At 34.8% G+C, this 24,024-nt stretch overlaps 1 protein-coding gene, 1 long non-coding RNA gene and 1 pseudogene across 2 annotated transcripts in view; 2 read left to right on the forward strand and 1 right to left on the reverse strand.

The window, feature by feature from the left end:
• Nucleotides 1-24,024, forward strand: part of CCDC172 (coiled-coil domain containing 172) — a 60,019-nt gene that overhangs the window by 29,003 nt on the left and 6,992 nt on the right. The window contains exons 6-7 of the mRNA XM_055345846.1: nucleotides 5,719-5,820; nucleotides 6,407-6,509. Of these exons, the coding sequence (XP_055201821.1) occupies nucleotides 5,719-5,820; nucleotides 6,407-6,509 (205 nt within the window). The remainder of the gene's footprint in view (nucleotides 1-5,718; nucleotides 5,821-6,406; nucleotides 6,510-24,024) is intronic.
• LOC129523240 (uncharacterized) overlaps nucleotides 1-24,024 on the reverse strand; it is a 100,682-nt gene that overhangs the window by 27,804 nt on the left and 48,854 nt on the right. The gene's annotated exons all lie outside the window — the stretch shown is intronic.
• Nucleotides 5,548-5,668, forward strand: LOC129493991 (U2 spliceosomal RNA; annotated as a pseudogene).

A 24,024-nucleotide genomic window follows, 5' to 3' on the forward strand; every position in this document is an offset into this window, starting at 1 on the left:
TATCAAATACTTCATAGCAGCTATTCTTGAGCTATGCTCAGTGAGATAAGGAAAATCCACTTGCAACAGATGAAAAGATAGGTCATCTCAGTGGAGAAATAGAAAACGTAAAAAAAGAAAACATTAGAACTGAAAAATCCATTATCTTAAATAAAAATGTCACTGAATATAAGCTTGATAGCAGAATGGAACTGATAGAAAAGCCAGTGAACATGAAGATAGATTGATAGAAATTGTCCAATCTGAAAAAGAAAAGTTAAAATGAAACAAAAAATTAGAAACGTAGGGACCTATGGGACAATTTTAAAAGGTCTAACATTCAAGTAATTGGAATCTCTGAAGGAAAGGAAAGAGAATTGTCAAAATATATTTGAAGAAATCATGGCAGAAAATTTCTTAAATTTTTGAAAAGACATTAATTTGAAGATTCAAGAAGTTCAGCAAACCCAATAAGATACGTTCAAATAGATCTATGCCTAGCTATTCAATAATAGTCAAACTGTTAAAAAACCAAAGAGAGAGAAAACTTTGAAAATGGGGAACAATAACTCTAATGATTATGTATCTGTCACTAGAAATGATAAAGTCAAGAAGACCATGGAATAACATCTTGGAAGTGTTGAAAGAAAATTTTTCTATGTCCAGTGAAAATATCCTTAAAAAAATGAAGTTAAAATAAAGACATTTTCAGATAAATAAAAATTAAGGGAATCCATTGCCATCATGCCTGAATGACAAGAAATGCTAAAGAAGTCCTCAAAATAGAAGCAAAAATGATAACAGAAACTCAGATCATGCTGAATGAATTAAACAGAAATGGCAAATATATAGATAATTATAAATACCTCTTTTTTTAACTTTAAAAACTACGTGACAATTTAAGCAAATAATATATTGTGGAATTTATAATGTATGCAGAAGCAGTTTGTATACATGTATACTTATGCATATATGACACCTATACCATAAAGGACTGGAAAAAGAGACTGGCAAATGGATCTAAACAGCCCTATGTGACTTTCAGGAAACCAGGAATAGAGGGGAACTTTCTCAACCAGATAAAGAACCTGTTTGAAAAGCTTACAGCTAATATTACACTTAATGGTGAAATATTGAATACCAATATCATATGTAATGGTAACATATTAAATGCATTCCCCAAAAGGATTGAGAATAAGCCAAGGATGCCCATTCTTACCACTTCCATTCAATACAACTCTGGATGTCCTAGTCATTTTAACCATTTCAAGGAGACAAAATAAATTTGCCTCTATTTACAGGTTACATGATAATTTACATAGAAAATTATAAGGAATTTATAAAACAATTACTAAAATTAATTCAATATAGTAAGATTATAGAATACAATGTATATATTTAAAAATCAGTTGAGGGGCACCTGGATGGCTCAGTTGGTTAAGCCTCCAACTTGATTTTGACTCAGATCCTGATCTCAGGATCATGAAATCAGGTTCCACACTGGGAGTGAAGCTTGCTTAAGATTCTCTTTTTCCCTTTCCCTATACACCCCTCTCCACTCTCTCTCTCTCCTTCTCTCCCCACCCCACACAAAAAAACAACAGTTGAATTTTTATATATTAACAGCAAACAATAGAAAAGTGGAATAAAAATACTGTTTAAACAGCATCAAAAAAAATAGAAACAAATTTAGCAAAAGACATAATGGACTTCTACACTACAAACTATGGAGAATTACTGAGAGAAATTAAGGAAAACCTTACATAAATAGATCTACCAAGTTCATGATTAGAAAATTCAGTTTTGTTAGTAGATCAGTTCTCTTCAAATCATAGGTTTAACAGAATCTCAGTAAAAATCCTACTAAGTTTTATTAAGCCATGACAAGCTGATTCTAATATTCGTCTGGAAATGTAAATCACTTAGAACAGCCAAAACAATTTTTTAAAAGAACAAAATTTAGGGATTTATACTCCCTGATTTCAAATTTTGCTAAAAAGCTTAGTAATCAAGATAATGTGTCACTGGCTTAAAAATAGGCAGATAGGTACCATTCGAATGAAAGAGTCCAGAAATAGCCTTACTCATGTAAAGTCAATTGATTATCAACAACAGTAACAAGACAATTCAGTGAGGAAAGGAAATTCTTTTCAGTAAATGGTGCTAAAACAATTGGACATCCATTGCAAAACAATGATTCCTAAATCTTCACACCATATTAAATATTAACTCAGAATGGACATACATGTAAACATAAAAGCTAACATCATGGAACTCCTAGAAGAAAACATAATAGGAAATCTTTGCTATCGTGGTTTGGATAGACAATGATTTCTTAGATGGGACACAGAAACATGAACCATAAAAGTAAAAAAAAAAATACATTGGATTTAAAATAAATTTTAAAAACTATTAAGAAAATCAAAAGACAAACCACAACTTGGAGAAAATATTTGCCATGCATATATCTGCTGGTGTACTGTTACCTAGACTATAATGAACTCTTACAACTTAATAATAAGGCAACAAAACTTACTCTAAAAGGGGGAAAAGGGCAGCCCCAGTGGCCCAGAGCTTTAGTGCCACCTTCAGCCCGGGGTGTGATCCTGGAGACCTAAGATCGAGTCCCACATTGGGCTCCCTGCATGGAGCCTGCTTCTCCCTCTGCCTGTGTCTCTGCCTCTGTGTGTGTGTGTGTGTCTGTCATAAATAAATAAATAAATAAATGATCTTTAAAAATAAATAAATAAATAAATAAATAAATAAATAAATAAATCATCTTAAAAAAATTTTTTTAAAAGGGGGAAAAGATTTGAACTTCACAAAGGGGCATACACTAATGACCAATGAACATATGAAAAGATACTCAGTATCTCTAAGTCATCAGGAAAATACAAATTAAAACCACAATGTTATATCACTATACATGCATTTAATTAAAAAGACTGGTCATATCAAGTGTTGGCAATAAAGTGGAGCGTCTGAAATTCATAAGGTATGATGGGAATGTAAAATAAATGGTACAACAACTTTGGAAATTGTTTTTCAGTTTCTTAAAACATTAAACATACATTTGCTAGGTTACCCAGCCATTCTACAACTAGATACACCAGAGAACTGAAACATACATCCACACTAAGTTTTTAGTAACTTTATTCACAGTAGCCAAAAACAGAACAGAACATAAATGTCTATTAAGAGGTAAATGGGTAAACAAAATTGGTGTACCCATGCAGTGGAATACTCAGAGATAAAAAATAACAAATCTACTCACATACAACATGGATGCCTCTCAAAATGATATGATGAGTAAAAGAAGCTAGACACAAAAGAACACATATTATATACGATACAAAGTGTATGTGACAACAAGCAGGCAAGTGACAACAAGCTGATCAGTGGTTGCCTGGACCAGAAAGAATAAATTGCAAAAAAAGTTGAGGAACTTTTCAGGATTGGTAGAAATATATGGTTTCTTGATTGTGGTGGTGGTTTCATGAGTGTATATGACAGTCAAAATTCAAAGAATTATATGCTAAAGTGGATGTACTTTATGTAAATGATTCCTCTAAAAAAGTGATAAGGAAAAAAGTCCTTGATACCACAAATACTGTTGTAGCCCTCTATTTTATATCCTTTCTTCCAGAAATATGCATTTATTTTAATAGATTTACTTCCATGGTCCTGGTACTGTTGGTCTTTGTACTTTCACAAAGCCCATCTCTATGTATATCATAACATTTACATATGAAACTTTAAACTCTGTAATGGCAGGACTTTGTTTAGTTTAATGCTCTGTCTCCAATAGTATGAGAGAGAGTTATGAATCAATGACCGCTTCAAAAGGAGACGTGTAAAATGAGGTGAGAGCATATAATAAGAGAACTTAACCTGGACTAGGAGTTAGCGAAGATCTCCCCAAGCAAGTGACTTTCAGACTGAGACCTTAAGGGTGGTAGGAATTAGCCACATGACGAATCTGAGTGTAAATATCAGTAAGTCAAGAGCACTGAGGGAGATTTGGGCTGAAACTGTTAAATTTGGGAGTCACCCAGGAAAAATGTATTGAAAGAAAATAATAGAACCCTGAGGAACACCAAGATTTTCAAAGGAAGAAGAAGAAAAGGGCCAGGGAAGAATGTAAAAGGTAGGCAGGAGATCACCTGTGTGAAATGGAGATCACCTTGGAGACCACCACCGTGTTTGAGGGAGTGATCAGCGCAAGTTAAATGTTGCCAAACTGTCAACCATAAATACTAAGACACAGCCATGAGAGGTCTCTGGTGATCTTTAGGGGAAGGAACAGATGGGGATAAGAAGAGAGGAAGACAGAGGCCATGTTGTAATGGGTTGAGCAGCGGGAGCGGAGGAAATGGTGATCATTAGTGCCCAGAAGCCCTTGAAACAAAGTTTCTCTGGATGGGAAAGTCCAGTAACCCAAGGGAATATGAGGTCAGGGGAAGACTTTTAGTGGGGAATGTGTTGTCCTTTTTGCATTTCTGTTTCTTAGATGGGAGATTTTTGAACATATTAAATACTGATGGGTCGGAGCCAATGGAGAAGTAGAGTTGAAAATTCCAGAGAGAAGTAAAGTTCCCAGAGAAGATAGGAAATGGTTCACAGGTGGAGGGACTGGTGGTGATTTCAGAAGAAAACAAAACAAAATAAAAATCAGAAACAACCTACATGACCATCAATAGGGGCCTCTAATTATCCGAATATATATCTCCCTATACTTTTGTGACTATATTTCCGTGGTAAAATCTAATGAAACTGCTAGGTCGACAAAAATATCGAGAGAATTAATGCCAAATTATACTCCTTAAAGCACTGAGTTAATCAATTTACCTACCAACCTATAGGAGAGAACTTGCTTTCCTAAATTAATATCCTAAACTATTAACAATCTGGGCATTTTCACTGACTTTAACCTTGGCCCATCTGACAAGCAAAAGCATTATTGTTATGTTGATATAATTTACATTTCTTTGATTTTGCATGATGTTGAATTGACTTCTCTGAATTTATTGATCACTTAAATTTCTTTTTATTTTCCTGTGACTAATCTATTCATATTCTTTGTTCATTTTTCTACATTTTTGTTCTTACTGATTTATATGAGCTCTTTGTAAATTTAAGGAAGTTAGCTAGTTATTTAATTTCGTGTATTATAAATTTTGTGTTCTAATTTATTGTTTACCTTTGAAAAATTAGTAGATGACCTTTAAAGGACGAATTAGAGTTTGTTGTGGGGATAAAGAGAGGAAAGATATTCTAGGTGGAAGCAGCAATATTAGCAGTGTTATGGAAGAATTGTAGCCATATGTTGAGTACTATGAAATATTTTAAATATGCTTTACTTATGAATGATAGTTTTCTTATTATCTCATTGGGAAGCTTGTTTTGCTTGGTGATGTTACATTATTTTGAATTCTCTCTTGGTAGTCTAACCATCAATTAACTCATTCTTTTGTACCCCATTGTTGTTTAATGAATCCTGGTCTGTTCATTAGAGACAGTTTCTAGATAGCCAAGGGAAGCCTGTTGGAGCTTAAATTGACCATATGAATTGCTTCTTGGCCTTTGGTTAAGATCAAGTATAGTATCTGTTCTTGTCAGTTTAAAATTGACCATGTGCTGCTTAAATTTTGATTACAGACACAAAAAAGTTAATAATTGCTGACATATTTAAGGCAAAGCCTAAATGGTTAAAATATGGGGTTTTTTGTCTGTTTCTAGAAATGAAGTCAATGGAACATGATAGTGGCCAGTTAAGTGAACTTCAAAAACAAAAGAGTGAATTAAAACAAGAATTACTTACTGTGCAGAGAAAACTTAAAGGTATTATCTTTATGAGCTAGTTTACTTTGCTGATGAATATAATTATATACACATAACAGGATCATATTATTATTTCAAACTGTACTAACCTATTGGGATATAGTGTTATTATTGGTGTAAAACAGGAATGGGAGGGCACCTGGGTGGCTCAGTTGGTTAAGCATCTGCCTTCAGCTCAGGACAGAATCCCAGGATTCTGGTATGGAGTAGGCATCAGGCTCCTTGCTCAGTGAGGTGTCTGCTTCTCTCTTTCCCTCTGCCAGCTGCTCCCCCTTCCTGTGGGTGCATGTGCTCATGCTCCCACTATCTTTCTGTCAAGTGAATAAATAAAATCTTAAAAAAAACCCAGAAATAGATAAAACACTAAAATGAACAGAATTAGATCTGGTGTTTTTAATGTCATAAATTTTGTCAAAATCTTTTTTGTGCCTTTAATTGCTATATTAAAGTAGAAAAATAAAAATCATGAGTGCAGGCATTTTACATGAAGCATCAAAAATTAGAGTATTGTTCTTATGAATGAGTAAAGTTAATTAACTCTTATGTTATTTTTTTTAAGATTGTAAGCACTTTTTTAATTGTTTAGTTTTTGAAGATAAAAAGAATGAAGCCATTTGTACTACCAAATACCTAGAGGCAGAAAAAGTAAAAATCAATGAAAAGCCTCAAAGTGATGCAGAATGCTTAAGGTAAGTATTTCCTACTATATTTTTGTATAAAATCTGGTAATTTTTCAAGTTGTCAAACAGATTTCAGCATAAAGCTAAATGTGTAGTGATTTTTTTAAGTTCCAGATAAAGACATTAATTCCTTCTATGTGCATTACAGAATATGCTAATGAGAAAATGCTTCACTACCTAGAAAGTGCTACGTGTAAGTTTCACAATGCATGGGGTTGATAATACTGAAATCAATTTTATCTTTTGTTTTACCTCATGGACTCAGTGTTCCTCACATCTCAATAGATTGAGACAGAGTATTGGTTTCACAACTCTCCTTTCTGTTATTCCTAACTTTTTTTTTAATGATTGAAATTCTTTTTTATCTTTCTAGATTTCAGGGAAAAAGAATCACAATCTACTATTTTACTTGAAATCTATTACTTTTTGTGCTGAAAGAATGAAATGTATTTTCTGTATAGAATATTGACCTGCTCTTTATGTATTTGGATAATGAAAGAATGGCTGATGTTTGAAACAGCATAGTCATACACACAAGGAGAAAACCTTCAGTTTGTTAATTTTACTATTATTTATTAATAATTCAATGCTATATTTGCTGGCTTAATTTCTAAGAAGTTCATACACTTTCTAGGCTAAATATAAGGAAAGAACCCTCATTACTGAATCTATGAGAAGCAAATGAAGCCTTCTCTTACATAAATCATATAGAAATATGTCCACTAGAGCTGAACAAATGCTTCATATTAGCAGTATATTGCCTTAGGCCATAATTTTAGTAGATTGTGAGAAAATATTTGCAATTTAATTTTATGTTAAGTTTTATAAGCATGAAATATCAATCTCTTGGGTGATATGTGTGATGCAGAATGAGTTTCTGTAATGACAATCTGCTCATTGATTTTTTTACACTTTTAAAAATGATAATGCCCACTGGTATCATTATGGTTAGTAGTGTAAGGGCTTCCGATGTGAACTCCAGTTTTGTGGGTTTATCACTCAGTCATAAAAATTTGCCCTGGGTTAAAATTAAACACACAAAGTCTGTTATAGAGTGTTTTTTTCCTTCACAGATGGTGACAGAGGAAATTTGAATAGAAAGAAACAGTAGTTTAGATACATTGTCCATTTTTTGCATTTTAGCAGATGCCAAATAAAATGCCAGTATTTTGCCAGTTCCCACGTTAAATTATTTGGTATGTGTAAATTAGTTTGCTAACTGATATGTTCCATAGACGTTATTTCAAGTATAAAGAAACACGTCAAAGTATAAAGATTTTAGGAAATAGGGCCATAAGCCTTATAATTAGTGCAATAACAAGAAACTAATGATGGCAAGAAACAATGTGACATTTATTCAACATCATGAAGGCCAAAATTAAATTGGTTTTATCCTTAAGTTTTGAAATATTCTTTTCTGTCTGTGTGTTCAAATGTATACTGAAATCTGTTGCCTTTTTCTTAAATTTTCAGGTTTAACTGCTATTGGTATATGTGCCATTTTATAGCAGAGTTCTCAAACTTGGCACTTTGACATTTTGGTGCAGGTTATTCTTGGTTACAAGAGGGCAGTCCTATGCAATTTAAGACGTTTAGCATCATCTCTGGCCTCTACCTACTAGATGCCAGTAGCACCTACCACCCCCAGCTTTGACAACCAAAAATGTCTCCAGACTTTGCCAAATGTCCCCTGGGAAGAGAGGGGTGCGCAAAATTGTCCCCAGTTGAGAACCAGTTTTATTTTAAGGTTATTATAATTGTATGTCTACTTTTATTAAACTTTAACCAGTAAGAAAGCAATTACAAAAAATTAATATTAGTTTATTTCACTGAGCTTATTGTTCCTACTTTTAGTAATTAGAAAATTCTATGCATATTTTATTCTGTCTATATTATTGGAATTCTTTCATAATGATTATGGTCTTTTTTTTAAAAGTTAATCTGTCATGTTCAGATTATTTGTTGGACTCTATCTTGATGCCATCCATTAATGTAGAGAACCAGTACTTACATTCACAGTGGTTTAATAGTCTCTGCTTTAGGTAATCTTTTCCTATTTATAAATACCAAGATGTTTATTTATTTAAAAGATTCTATTTCAAAGAGTATGGGATCATTACTTAACATATGTTAACGCAGCTAACTTGTAGAATATTGCTATGATTAACACTTGAGTCAAAGATTGAATTAATTCATAAGAAGCTCCCAGAAAGTTGTATAACTATGACTGACCTAGCTTTTTTCATATAGTTCAGGGAGGAGAGAAATAATAAACATCAGGTTCTTGAGAGGCAGTAAGCATAGAAGTTAAGATTATAAACCCCTTGAAACCCTGCTCTGCTAATTTAGTAGGTAGTAACCTGGGACAAGCAATTTAACTTGTCTATGCCTCAGTCTGTACATCTGTCAATGGAGGTTCACAATAGTACCTACCTCACAAGAGTATAGTAAAAACTAAACAACTTAAAATATATAATGCCCTTAGAACAGTGCTTGGAACATAGTAAATGCTATATAATTAGATATAATTAAATTATATAATTATTTATGATTGCATTTTTATTTCATATTATCCATGAGCATTTCATGACTTTCAGACTTCTTTCTCATTTTTTCTTCCACCTTTTTTAAAATTTAAATTTAATTAATTAACATATAATGTATTATTAATTTCAGAGGTAGAGTTCAATGATTCATCAGTCTTACATAATGCGTAGTGCTAATTATATTAAGTGCCTTCCTTAATGTCCATCACCCAGATACCCAGTTATCACATCCTTCAACCCCCTTCCCCTCCAGAACCCCTCAGTTTGTTTCCTAGAGTTCAGAGTCTCTTATGGCTGTTTCCTTCTCTGATTTCATCTGATTTCATTTCATATTTTCCTCTCTTCCCCTATGATCCTCATTTGTTTCTTAAATTCCACATATGAGTGAGATCGTATGGTAATTGTCTTTCTCTGACTTGTTTCACTTAGCATAATACCTTCTCGTTCCATCCACATCATTGCAAATGGCAAGATTTCCTTTTTTGATGGCTAAGTAGTATTCCATTATATATACCACATTTTCTTTATCCATTCACTGTTGGTTGACATTGAGGATCTTTCCATAGTTTGACTATTGTGGACATTGCTGCTATGAATATTGGGGTACAGGTGTCCCTTCGGATCACTGCATTGTATCTTTGGGGTAAATCCTTAATAGTGCAATTGCTGGGTTGTAGGGTAACTCTATTCTCAACTTTTTAAGGAACCTCTATCCTGTTTTCCAGAGTGCCTGCATCAGCTTGCATCTCCACCAACCGTGTAAGAAGACTCCCCCTTTTCTGCATCCTTACCAATATGTTATTTCCTGACTTGTTAATTTTAGCCATTCTGACTGGTGTAAGATGGCATCTCTTTGTCGTTTTGATTTGTATTTCCCTGATGCTGAGTGATACTGAACATTTTTTCATGTGTCTGTTGGCCATTTGTATGGCTTCTTTGGTTGTTCATGTCATCTGTCCATTTCTTAATTGGACTTTTGTTCTTTGAGTGTTGAGTTTGATAAATTGGTTGCTGCCTGTGTTCCCCTCTAGGATTTTGAAGGATTCCTTTCTCACATTTAGGTCTTTCATATATTTTGGGTCTATTACCTGCCTTTTAAGAACCTGAGGTTTATTATTTCTATCCTCCATGAACTATATGAAAAAAATAGATCAGTCATAGTTATACAACCTTCTGGGAGCCTCCTATGAATTAACCCAACCTTCAATTTAAGTTTTAGTCATAGCAATATTCTAAACAAGTTAACTGGGATCCCTGGGTGGCGCAGCGGTTTGGCGCTTGCCTTTGGCCCGGGGCGCGATCCTGGAGACCCGGGATCGAATCCCACGTCAGGCTCCCGGTGCATGGAACCTGCTTCTCCCTCTGCCTATGTCTCTGCCTCTCTCTCACTGTGTGACTATCATAAATAAATAAAAATTTAAAAAAATTAAAAAAAATAAACAAGTTAACTGCCTTAGCATGTATTAAGATGACCCAAATATGGTATAAGAAAATGATCCAGTTTCATTCTTCTGCATGTGGCTGTCCAATTTTCCCCACACCATTTGTGGAGGAGACTGTCTTTTTTTCCACTCAATATTCTTTCCTACTTTTCAAAGATTAGCTGACCAGAGTTGAGGGTCCATTTCTGGGCACTCTGTTCTGTTCCATTGATACATGTATCTGTTTTGGTGCCAGTACCATACTGTCTTGAAGATTACAGCTTTGTAATAGAACTTGAAGTCCAGAATTGTGATGCCACCAGCTTTGATTTTCTTTTTTAGCATTCTTTTGTCTACTTGAGGTCTTTTTCTGTTTCCATAGAAATGTTAGGATTATTCCAGCTCTGTGATAAAAAGTTGTTGGTATTTTGATAGGGATTGCATTGAATGTATAGATTGCTCTAGGGACTATAGACATTTTAACAATATTTGTTTTTCCAATCCTTGAGCATGGAACATTTTTCCATTTCTTTGTGTCTTCCTCAATTTCTTTCATGAGTGTTCTATGGTTTTCTGAGTACAGATCCTTTGCCTCTTTGATTAGGTTTATTTCTAGGTATCTTATGGTTTTTGGTACAATTATAATGGGATCGACTCCTTAATTTCTCTTTCTTCTGTCTCATTATTAGTGTATAGAAATACAACTGATTTCTGTGCATTGATTTTATATCCTGCCACTTTGCTGAATTCCTATATGAGTTCTAACAATTTTGGAGTGGGGTCTTTTGGATTTTCCACATAGAGTATCATGTCAACTGTGTAGAGTGAGAGTTAGACTTCTTTGCTGATTTGAATGCCTTTTATTTCATTTTGTTGTCTGATTGCTGAGGCTAAGACTTCTACTACTATGTTGAACAACAATGGTGATACTGAACATCCCTTCCATGTTCCTGACCTTAAAGGAAAAGCTGTCAGTTTTTCCCCATTGAGACTGATATTCTCTGTGGGCTTTTCATATATGGCTTTTATGATATTGAAGTATGTTCCCTCTGTCCCTACACTGTGAAGAGTTCTAATCAAGAAAGGATGCTGTACTTTGTCAAATGCTTTTTCTGCATCTATTGAGAGGATCATATGGTTCTTTTCCTTTCTTTTATTAATGTAGTGTATCACATTAATTGATTTGCAAATGTTGAACCACCCTTGCAGCCCAGGAATAAATCCTACTTGGTCATGGTTAATAATCCTTTTAATGTACTGTTGGAACCTATTGGCTAGTATCTGTGAGAATTTTGGCATCCATGTTCCTCAAGGTTATTGATCTGTAATTCTCCTTTTTGGTGGGGGACTTTGTCTAGTTTTGGGATCAAAGTAATGCTGGACTCACAGAACAAGTTTGGAAATTATCCTTTCGGGATCCCTGGGTGGCGCAGCAGTTTAGCGCCTGCCTTTGGCCCAGGGCGCAATCCTGGAGACCCGGGATCGAATCCCACGTCGGGCTCCCGGTGCATGGGGCCTGCTTCTCCCTCTGCCTATGTCTCTGCCTCTCTCTCTCTCTCTCTCTCTGTGTGACTATCATAAATTAAAAAAAAAAAAAAAAAACAGAAATTATCCTTTCATTTCTATTTTTTGAAACAACTTCAGAATAGGTATTAGTTCTTCTTAAATGTTTGGTAGAATTTCCCTGGGAAGCCATCTGGCCCTGGAATTTTGTTTGTTGGGAGATTTTTGATTACTGCTTCAATTTCCTTGCTGGTTATCGGTCTGTTCAGGTTTTCTGTTTCTTCCTCTTTCAGTTTTGGTGGTTTATAAGTCTCTAGGAATGCATCCATTTCTTCTACCTACTTTGTTAGCATACAGTTACTCATAATATGTTCTTATAATTGTTCTTATTTCCTCCATGTTGATTGTGATCTCTTCTCTTTCATTCATGATTTTGTTTATCTGGTTCCTTTCTCTTTTCTTTTTGATAAGTCTGGCCAGGGGTTTATTCATCTTATTAATTCTTCCAAAGAAATAGCTCCTAGTTTGGTTGATCTGTTCTACTGTTCTTTTGGTTTCTATTTCATTGATTTCTGCTCTAATCTTTATTAATTCTCTTCTCTTGCTGGATTTAGGCTTTATTTGCTGTTCTTTCTCCAGCTCCTTTAGGTGTAACATTAGCTTGTGTATTTGAGATCTTTCTTGTTTCTTGAGAAAGGCTTGTATTGCTATATTCTTCCCTTTTAAAACCACCTTTGCTGTATCCCAAAGGTTTTGAAAAGCTGTGTTTTATTTTCATTTGTTTCCATGAATTACTTTAATTTTTCTTTAATTTCCTGGTTGATCCATTCATTCTTTAGTAGGATACTCTTTAATATCTATGTATTTGAGTTCTTTCCAAATTACCTCTTATGATTGAGTTCAGGTTTCAAAGCATTATCATTTGAAAATGTGCAGGAATGATCCCAGTTTTTTGGTACCAGTTGAGACCTGATTTGTGACCCAGTGTGTGATCTATTCTGGATAATACCATGTGCACCTGAGAAGAATGTATATTCTGTTGCTTTAGGATGAAATGCTCTGAATATATCTATGAAATCCATCTGGTCCAGTGTGTCATGAAAGGCCCTTGTTTCCTTATTGATCTTCTGCTTAGATGATATGTCTATTGCAGTGAGTGTGGTGTTAAAGTCTGCTCCAATTATTGTATTATTATCAATGTATTTCTTTAATTTTGTTATCAATTGGTTTTTATAATTGGCTGTTTCCATGTCAGGGGCATAAATATTTACAGTTGTTAGAGTTTCTTGTTGGATTATGATATAACCCTTTAATTATGATTTAGTGTCCTTCCTCATCTCTTATAGTCTTTGGTTTGAAATCTAATTTGCCTGATATAAGGATTGATAACTTAACTTTCTTTTGATGTCTATTAGCATGATAAATTGTTTTCCACCCCCTCACTTTCAATCTTGAGGTGTCTTTGGGTCTAAAATGAGTCTCTTGCAGACAGCGTATCAATGGGACTTTCTTTTTTATCCTATCTAATACCCTTTATCTTTTGACTGGGGTTTTAGCCCATTTACACTCAGAGTAACTATTGAAAGATATGAATTTAGTGCCATTGTATTATCCATAAAGTCACTATTTCTGTATATTGTCTCTGTTCCTTTCTGGTTTATGTTACTTTGGGAATCTCTCTTCCCTTAAAGATTCCCCTATAGCATTTCTTGAAGGACTGGTTTAGTGATCACAAATTCTTTTAGTTTCTGTTTGTCCTGGAAGTTTTTATCTCTCCTTCTATTTTGAATGACAGCCTTGCTGGATAAAATATTCTTGGATGCATATTTTTCTCATTTAGCACCCTGACTATATCATGCCAGTCCTTTCTGACCTTCCAGGTCTCTGTGGTAGGTCTGCTGCCAGTCTAATGTTTCTACCCTTGTAGATTACAGACTTCTTATCAGAACTAATTTCAGAATTTTTTCTCTTTGTCTCTGAAATTTGCACATTTCACTATTATATGTTGAGGTGTTGACCTATTTTTATTGATTTTTGAGGGGACTTCTCTGTACCTCCTGAACTTGAATGCCTGTTTCCTTTCTTAAGTTAGGGAAGTTCTCTGCTATAATTTGTTCCAATATACGATCTGCCCCCCTCTCTCTTTCCTCTTTTTCTGGGATCCCAATCATTCAAATATTGTTTTGCTTTATGGTATCACTTATCTCTCGAATTCCACCCCTCATGACTCAGTAGTTGTTTATCTCTTTTTCTCAGCTTTTTATTCTCCATAATTTTGCCTTCTATATCACTAATTATCTCTTCTGCCTCATTTATCCTAACAGTTAGAGCCTCTGTTTCCTATTGCATCTCATTAATAGCCTTTTTAAAATTTCAGTTTGATTAGATTTTAGTTCTTTTATTTCTCTAGAAAGGGATTCCCTGGTGTCTTCTATATTTTTTTTTCAAGCTCAGGTATTATGTTTACAATCATTTTTTCTGAACTCTAGTTCTGACATCTTACTTGTAGCTATACTGATTAGGTCCATAGCAGTCAGTACTGCCTGTTGTTCTCTTTTTTTGAGGCAAGTTTTTCCATCTTTCATTCTGTCCAGTAAAGAATAGATGAACACGAGAACAAAATACTAAAATGGCAACAATGACCCCAGAGAAATATACACTAAACAAATCAGAAGCAACCTGAAGCAAAAAATAAATAAATAATTATTTTTTTAAAGAAAATTTTTAGGAGGATCCCTGGGTGGCGCAGCAGTTTGGTGCCTGCCTTTGGCCCAGGGTGCGATCTTGGAGACCCGGGATCGAGTCCCATGTTGGGCTCCCGGTGCATGGAGCCTGCTTCTCCCTCTGCCTGTGTCTCTGCCTCTCTCTCTCTCTGTGTGTGACTATCATAATTAAATAAAAATTTAAAAAAAATAAATAAAATAAAAACTTAAAAAATAAAAGAGAGTATATAATAAGACAGGTGAACAGAACAGAGCAATACACTGGATCCTGTGTGTATTTGGTCTGTTTGCTAGAAAACTAGATCACAAAATTGTAAAGAAAGAAAAACTTATATATGTACAAAAATTAAATTTAATACAATGAAAATTAGAGAGGGAGACAAACCATGAGAGACTGCTAACTCTGGGAAATGAACAAAGGGTTGTGGAAGGAGAGGTAGGCAGAGGGTTGGGGTAACTGGGAGTCAGGCACTGAGGAGGGCACTTGATAGGATGAGCACTGGGTGTTATTCTATATGTTGGCAAATAGAACTTTAATAAAAACAAATGAAAGATAAATAAATACAATGAAAGGATAGAATGTAGCTGTAAAAATTAAAATCAAAGACAAAAAAAAAAGAAGGAATATAAGCAGACAGGTGAACAGAACAGAGCAATACACTAGATTCTGGGTTTATTTTCATCTGTTTGTTAGAAGAAACTGAATCCCAAATTTGTAAAAAAGGAAAGCTTATATATATATAAAGCTTTATATATATATATAAAATTAAATGCAATGAAAGGATAGAATATAACTTTACAGTTATATCTTACAAATGAAAATTTAAAAAGACTTGCAGAAAGTGGTAACTTTTCTATTTGTAGAGTTGCAGCAATTCTTCTCTTAGAACTCCAGTTGAGTTCACAGGTGTTCAGAATGATTTGTTGCTATCTAGCTGAATTCCTGTGACCAGACAAAACTAAGGTCTTCTACTCCTCTACCATCTTGGACTCCTTACCCCTGTCTTTTATTTATTTGTTTTTTTACACCTGTCTTTTAAATGCAACGTCTCCCTAAAGGTTGATTATCTTCTTTCTTTGTACTTTTTTATGGGCTACCTCATATGCTCTAATGGTTTTAGTTATTACATATAGACAATTTTCAAATGTTTGTCCCAAATCCCTCTTTCAGAAGCTCCAATCCTGAATTCCCAACAGATTAATATAAACGTGGATCTGAAGTGATGTTTCCCTGATTAAATAAACAAAAAAGGAAAAATAAAAATTTTATCAGAAATTCAAAGGTCTTTTCTAGGCCAAACCACCCTGAACATGCCCAATATTGTCTGATCTCAGAATTTAAGCAGGGTTGGGCCTGGTTAGTACTTGGATGGGAAAATTCCAAGAGATCTTCATAATCTGTGTCTTTCCATTATCTTCCTGAATTTTTTTAATATATCCTATACTACTAGTGCATCAGAATACTATTTATGAAATTCTGAATATGCCACAGGACTTCACTCCATTTTCTTATCCATGAACTAAAATAAAACTTAGTCTTTTTTTTTAAATTTATTTATTTATGATAGTCACAGAGAGGGGGGGGGGGCAGAGACACAGGCAGAGGGAGAAGCAGGCTCCATGCACCGGGAGCCCGATGTGGGATTCGATCCCGGGTCTCCAAGATCGCACCCTGGGCCAAAGGCAGGCGCCAAACTGCTGCGCCACCCAGGGATCCCTAAAATAAAACTTAGTCTTAAAGCTCAACTCACATGTCATTTTTTATGGGTTTTTATGGGTCAGATCTAAAATGTAGTGGGCATTTTTGATGTATTTACAAATATTGTCATTCTCACCCTACCCTAATCCATTACCAAGTTTTGTTGCTTTTGCCTGCAAAATATTTCTTGAATCTTTCCAATTCTCTCTCCCCATTGCTAACATCCTAGTTCTAGCTACCACCTCTCTCACAGTAACAATCTCTCTTCTTCTCCCTGTTCATGTACTCTTGGATCAGTCAATCCATTGTAAATTGAATCATGTCACTGAAGTCATTCACTGGCTTCCTAACGAACATAATAAAACCTAACGTCCTTAGAATGGCCCTGTCACGATATGGCTTCTGACCACTTCCCTCATGTTATTTTCAGCTGTGACCCCCTCTTCATTCTGCTCCCTCAAGAACTTCAAGATTTTTACATTTAAGGACCTCTGTCTCTGTTTCTTTCTCTTCAAATGATCTGTTAGCCCCTCTGCCTTCCTATCTCCTACCTAGGTGGAACATATACTATCTTTTAGATCTTGGTTGAAATGTTTCCTCAAGAAGCTCTCTCTTACCCTGTGATCTAAATTGTATTATTTTTTAAAATAACATCCTACATATTTTTCCTTTATAGCACAGATTCTATTTTGTAATCACATACTTATATGATTTATTTTGTTAGTGTCTGTCTCTGTCATGTGCTCAACAAGAAAAGAGATCTTGTCTACTCAGTTTACCATTGTATACTCATGTTCTAAGACATTGGTACAGAGCTTGGCATATAGTAGGTGTTAAATAAATAAATGAATAAATTAATGTAATAAATTATGGAAGGCTTCCAGTATTGTTCCTTTCTCTGTATTCATAGAGCATATGTTTATAATTCTGTAATCATATTCTATGATAGTTACATGCATCACTTGACTGGGAATTCCCTCTACTTCTTGTTCATTTTTCTATCAATCTCACATCTAGCACAGTCAAGGGCACACCAAATAAATATTTGGTCTGGAGATTGAGTCTCCATATAATTTAATTTTCACTACAAAGAAGATACAAATCCTTTACATATTTTCAATGTTATTTGCAAAAATGTAGTATATTTTCATCACTGGGATAGCCCCATGGAATTCTTTTTCCACTCCAGATTTTTTTTCCATGTGGAAAAAGCTTTATACATTTAACCCTCCCAACTCTCCCTAACACCCTTCTTTCTTTTTGGAAGGTGGGGAGAAGTGATTCAATCTGACTGGTAAATTTAGAAGGGTAGACAAGCACAGCCCCTTTCCTTGCCCTATTTCCTTGGAAGCTGGCCTGCCTCAGAGAGTGTATGTTCCTCCCTACTCCCCTATCCCTTAACTTTTACAGTGGTAGGAACCCATAAGAGAAAGCCTGTGGCATCCAACTGTGCTGGTAATGGTGTGTGTTAAGTTAGGTTAATCCTGGGGTTCGATATTAGTAAGCCCTTTGCTTGCCACATTTTCCACTATCTCTTATATTCCTAGTACATGTGATATCTTCTGCTTTCCTTATTTCTCAATTGGGCTGAATTCAGGCAGAGTGTTATATATCGGACCCTTTCAAACTCTCAACACCTATTATTATTATTTTTATTATTGCCCAACACCAGGGTCACCAAAATACAGTTCTTAATCATGACTTTTTATTGGCTCCAAATAGTGACATACCAGACAACTTGAAACATTTCAGGCATTTTCCTTACCCGTGAAACTTCTTTGTAGAATGCTTTTACATTTTTTATAACCAGTATTTGTGCCTGTTTAATACAATAGGAAGTTTATTTCAGAAATGAAGCTGCAAAGTCAATAACATGGGATTTTCCTTCTGAACTTTTGAAGATAGTGTGGTTTTGTGAAGAGATATTTGCAATGGAAACTGGACAAAAGTTAATACACACCTCCTACTGAGAGACTCTAAATGCATTAATATGAAGTAGTAAATCAGTGCTGTTGCCTTTTCAGTGAGAAAGTCATCCAGTTAAGTTGGTTGTAGAGGTCACATTGATGGTCCTTCAATTTATAAGAAAGCATAAATACATGATGGTATTGAAACACTCCCAACCTCTCTAAAAGATACACAGATATATATATATTTACATACATTTATAATTTTTATTTTACCAAATGTTTATAGGTGTTTTTAAATTATGAAACTAGGCTATGCTGACAGAATCCAAAATTCAAACACTATATGAAAATATAAAACATCAAAGTCTCCTCTCTTATCACCTTACTCCAGAAACCCCCTGTGTAACCAGTGTTAAAAGTTTAACATGTATCATTTCAGTGTTTAACATGCATCTCTTCAGTGTTTGTGTGTGTGTACATACACACATGCCACTGTATATGTGTTTAGCATAAAATGGGATCACACTTACTGGTCTGTAATTTACTTTATTACCTAGAAAAATATTATAGACATTTCTCATGTTTGTGCTGATCAACTTCATCCTCTTTTAATGCCAATAATATGGAAATCCCATATTGATACAGCCTTTCTCCCACTGATAGATGTATAAGAGTTTCTAAACTTTCTTTTCTTTTAATTTTTATTTATTTATGATAGTCACAGAGAGAGAGAGAGAGAGAGAGAGAGAGAGAGAGAGAGAGGCAGAGACACAGGCAGAGGGAGAAGCAGGCTCCATGCACCGGGAGCCCAACGTGGGATTCGATCCCGGGTCTCCAGGATCACGCCCCGGGCCAAAGGCAGGCGCCAAACCGCTGCGCCACCCAGGGATCCCGAGTTTCTAAACTTTCATAATTGAAAACATTTTTATGCATGTATCCTTAAATAGCTGTGGCAGTGTTTTTATAACATTATTTGGAATAATTATTATTTAGTAGAGCAACAGGAATTGTTATCCAGGCTACACTGAGGATATAATGCACAGGTATTTTGCCACTCTGTGTATCAACAAGAATGAACTCAAAATGGGTAAGTGTAACAAGACCTCAGCATTAAAGTTTCTGGAAAATACTAGCCAAATAATTATTTGGCTATAGCCTATAGCCAATCCAGGCCATCTCTCTCTCTTTTTAACATTTATAAAATATGGAAATCCCCATTTAATTCCAGCATTATTCTTAGCTCTGTGTTTTGTTGAATATTTCTGTTGACTCTGCATCTTTTCTAGTAAAACTTCATCATTTATTCACTAACAGAAGTGTCTTTATAGCATTGATTTTTGTAGCCTTCAAGCTAATAGAGATCTCCTGTTTTGTGAATTTTTGGCACATACAAAGCTTCTAAGTAAACACAAGGGAAATTTTGATGACAGAATCAATTGATTATTTTAAACATTATATTCTGATGTAAATGTGACTATTTGTAGATGTTCCTAAACTTCAAAATAATTTTATTGTACAGGCCATGTATAATATTAAAGTAATCATTTTCAAAAATCACTCATGTCTTTGATAGAAAACAGATTTTTTTTTCCATTTTCATCTGTTTACCTTTACAAACAACCCCTTTTGGTATGGGGGTAGGGAGATGATGGGAAATACATTGTTAAACAAGGTGCCTAATTCAGCTCACCCAGGATTTGAAATAAAAGAGATGCTGGCAGGACCCATCCCTCTTTTACCTCCTTCTAAGCAGATCTCTCTGATTCAGCCTGACGTACCTGTGAAGGTTATGACCTGTCTGCTGGTGGCCTGGACTGAAGGAAGACATAATTAGAACACTGAATTCTGCTTTCACACATTCAACTTTTAAACTTACTTTCAAAAGTAAATTGTATATGAAAGAGAGTGACCTTTATGTCTTCAAAAAGAGTGTATTTGTGTTTAAATGGCACTAAAATAATTTTCATATAAAACAATATAGAGAAGAATATAAAAGTCAAGCCTTGAAAACACTGGTGAAAAGTAGAAAGACTACTTAGCAAACCTCTGGTGTGATTAAGAAAACCAAAAAGGATAAAATTAATACACTTAACATATAAGATTTAAAATTCCACAGTAACTTCTTGCAAGATACATCCACAAAGGCAAAAGAAACAAAAGCAAAAATGAACTATTGGGACTTCATCAAGATAAGAAGCTTTTGCACAGCAAAGGATACAGTCACCAAAACTAAAAGACAACCTACAGAATGGGAGAAGATTTTTGCAAATGACGTATCAGATAAAGGGCTAGTTTCCAAGATCTATAAAGAACTTCTTAAACTCAACACCAAAGAAACAAACAATCCAATCATGAAATGGGCAAAAGAGATGAAGAGAAATCTCACAGAGGAAGACATAGACATGGCCAACATGCACATGAGAAAATGCTCTGCATCACTTGCCATCAGGGAAATACAAATCAAAACCACAACGAGATACCACCTCACACCAGTGAGAATGGGGAAAATTAACAAGGCAGGAAACCACAAATGTTGGAGAGGATGTGGAGAAAAGGGAACCCTCTTACACTGTTGGTGGGAATGTGAACTGGTGCAGCCACTCTGGAAAACTGTGTGGAGGTTCCTCAAAGAGTTAAAAATAGACCTGCCCTACGACCCAGCAATTGCACTGTTGGGGATTTACCCCAAAGATTCAGATGCAATGAAACGCCGGGACACCTGCACCCCGATGTTTCTAGCAGCAATGTCCACAATAGCCAAACTGTGGAAGGAGCCTCGTGTCCATCGAAAGATGAATGGATAAAGAAGATGTGGTCTATGTATACAATGGAATATTACTCAGCCATTAGAAACGACAAATACCCACCATTTGCTTCGACGTGGATGGAACTGGAGGGTATTATGCTGAGTGAAGTAAGTCAATCGGAGAAGGACAAACAGTGTATGTTCTCATTCATTTGGGGAATATAAATAATAGTGAAAGGGAATATAAGGGAAGGGAGAAGAAATGTGTGGGAAATATCAGAAAGGGAGACAGAACATAAAGACTCCTAACTCTGGGAAATGAACTAGGGGTGGTGGAAGGGGAGGAGGGCGGGAGGTGGGGGTGAATGGGTGACGGGCACTGAGGGGGACACTTGACGGGATGAGCACTGGGTGTTATTCTCTATGTTGGCAAATTGAACACCAATAAAAAATAAATTTATTATAAAAAAAGATTTAAAATTCCACTTGTCAAAAAAAGTTCAGCATCATGGAATGATAAGCTGGGAGAAATTTATAGTAGTTATTAATATAGAAATTTATTGTAGTTATGACAAAAGATAACAGCTTACCAAATAATCAACTGATAAAAAAAATCAGTCAGGAAATACAAAATCAATAGTTCTCATTTCATGTTTTTATCCAACCAACATGCATTGAATGCATACTTTGTATCTCACACTATGCAAGTTAGTAGGGATAGGAGGATGAATAAGTCAAACGGTAAATCAGTTATACTGTTTATCAATTAAATGCAAATTAAAACCACTGAATATAATTTTTCTATCAAATTTTGAAAGACAGGGGCACCTGGATGGCTTAGTGGTTGAGCGTCTACCTTTGGCTTAGGTCATGATCCAGGATCCTGGCATGGAGTCTCCTGGGATGGAGTCCCTCATCGGGCTCCCCAAAGGGAGGCTGCTTCTCCTTCTGCTTATGTCCCTGCTCTCTCTCTCTCATGAATGAGTAAATAAAATCTTTAAAAATATTTTTTGAAAGACATTCTTAAATTCTTAATGACATTCTTAAATACCAAAATTGGCAAGGGCATGGTACAGAGTTAATTCATATATTGCTGAGGCAGTATACATTGTATATATTTGGAATGTACATAATTCAGTGTAAGCATCTTAAAAATTTTTATACCATTTAACCTAAAATTTACACTTATGAGCTCTATCCTAAGGAAAATAATTCTAAGTACAGAAGAAATTTCATGTACAAAGGTATTCATAGAAGTATTGTTTGTGGTAGAAAAATACAGGAACAACTTAATTGCTATACCATAAATGAATGATTAAGTTAACTCTGGTGTAACCACTTGGACTTCTATGTATTTATCTTATATGGTATTAATTGGCATGTCTAATTAACTGGGAAAAATATAAGTGATAATGTTAAGCAAAAGAAAAAAACTGGGAAGTAAAGTTGTATAATCACCATCATATGGAAACAAAGACCACAGTGAAATATACCTAAATTTCAGTATCATTTGAGTTTGTGTACTAGGACTTTGGGTGAAATTTTTCCTTTTTTCCACTGGTATAGTACTTGTGTACAGAATATTCTTTTAGTAAGTTTTTTTAGTAGAATATTCCTAAATTTTAATCATTTGAGTCTGTGTAGTAGGCCTTTGGGTGAAATTTTTCCTTCTTTCTACTTAAATAGTTCTTGTATACAGTTCTATAGCTAAAAAGAGTATTATTTTAGTAAAGGCTTTTCTGTAACACTTAGAAGTAACTGAAAAGAATGTGCAGGAAATCATAAAAATACATGGAACATAAGTTTTGTAAAACTAACTAGCAGTATTGGCCCATCCTCGTAATTATTTGATGATTCAGAGAAGGGTGACAATAACCAATGCAAACTGCCCTGAGTTATTGTGCAGTAGGTGAAGGAAGTCCTTCTTGACTCCTGTAGGCAATCAGTCTATGCACTGAAGCATGAGATCTGCTTACCATTATATAGCTTTGGCTAGCTGCAAATGTATTAATATTCATACCATTATTATCTAGCCTCTTTTAAAGCTAGCAACAGCAATTTTTTCGTTAAGTGCAGATCTAAATTCTACAGCTTGATTATATGCTGAATAGTGAAATACTTCCTATAATTCCGTCTAAATGCCCTCCTTAATTTCAGTAGTCTCTCATTCTCGCGGATAGCTAACTGAAAAGGAAAAGTAGTAAACTGCCCAGTTCTGATGGACATGAAAAATCTTAGGGAAACTTCAGTTCATTTAAACTGAGAAGGGGAGGAGCGAGTATGGAAAGTATGGTAGGAAGAAAGATCACTACCATTTTATTTGAAAAGATAAATATATTCAAATGAAGCCTGAAGTATGTTGTGTAGCTCTCCACAGTACATTGTAATCCTCCGTTTAACTTTCCACTTACTCTTTAAAAATATCCATTACAAAGCTTTTTATGCTTGTGTAAACATCTAATGCTCAAAATTAATAACTTGTTCTATTTTTCATACTTGAGCATTCCTTCAGAATTCCTATTTACTATTAAATTCATAAGAGTTCAGAACACAGTGAAGTTCACATATATAGGGTATTGTTTCCCCTTCCATCCCTACAATTTATGTCTTTCTTCCCTATGTGTAAGTTGTAAAGTATAATAATATAATGAGCACCTGTGAACTAAACTAGATTATAACCAATAACTTGCAATATATATATAACCAATACTCTTTTATTAGTATAACCAATACTCTTTTATTCCATACCCTTCCTTCCTCATGTAATTCCTGTCCTATGTTGTGTTTCATTTTCTTGTGTGTGCATTTGTGATATGGCATTTAGCCCATTTTCCTATATATAATTTTCTTTGTTACATTGTGATTTATTTAAATTTATGCCATATATTTATGTATATGATCTGTCTGCATATTGGTTATTTTTGTTTAATTCTGAGTTGTGTAAAAATGGTATGATACTGTTTGGGATTGTTTCTA

Source organism: Nyctereutes procyonoides, unplaced genomic scaffold, assembly GCF_905146905.1.
Source record: "Nyctereutes procyonoides isolate TBG_1078 unplaced genomic scaffold, NYPRO_anot_genome, whole genome shotgun sequence".
In the NCBI taxonomy this organism is placed as follows: Eukaryota; Metazoa; Chordata; class Mammalia; order Carnivora; family Canidae; genus Nyctereutes; species Nyctereutes procyonoides.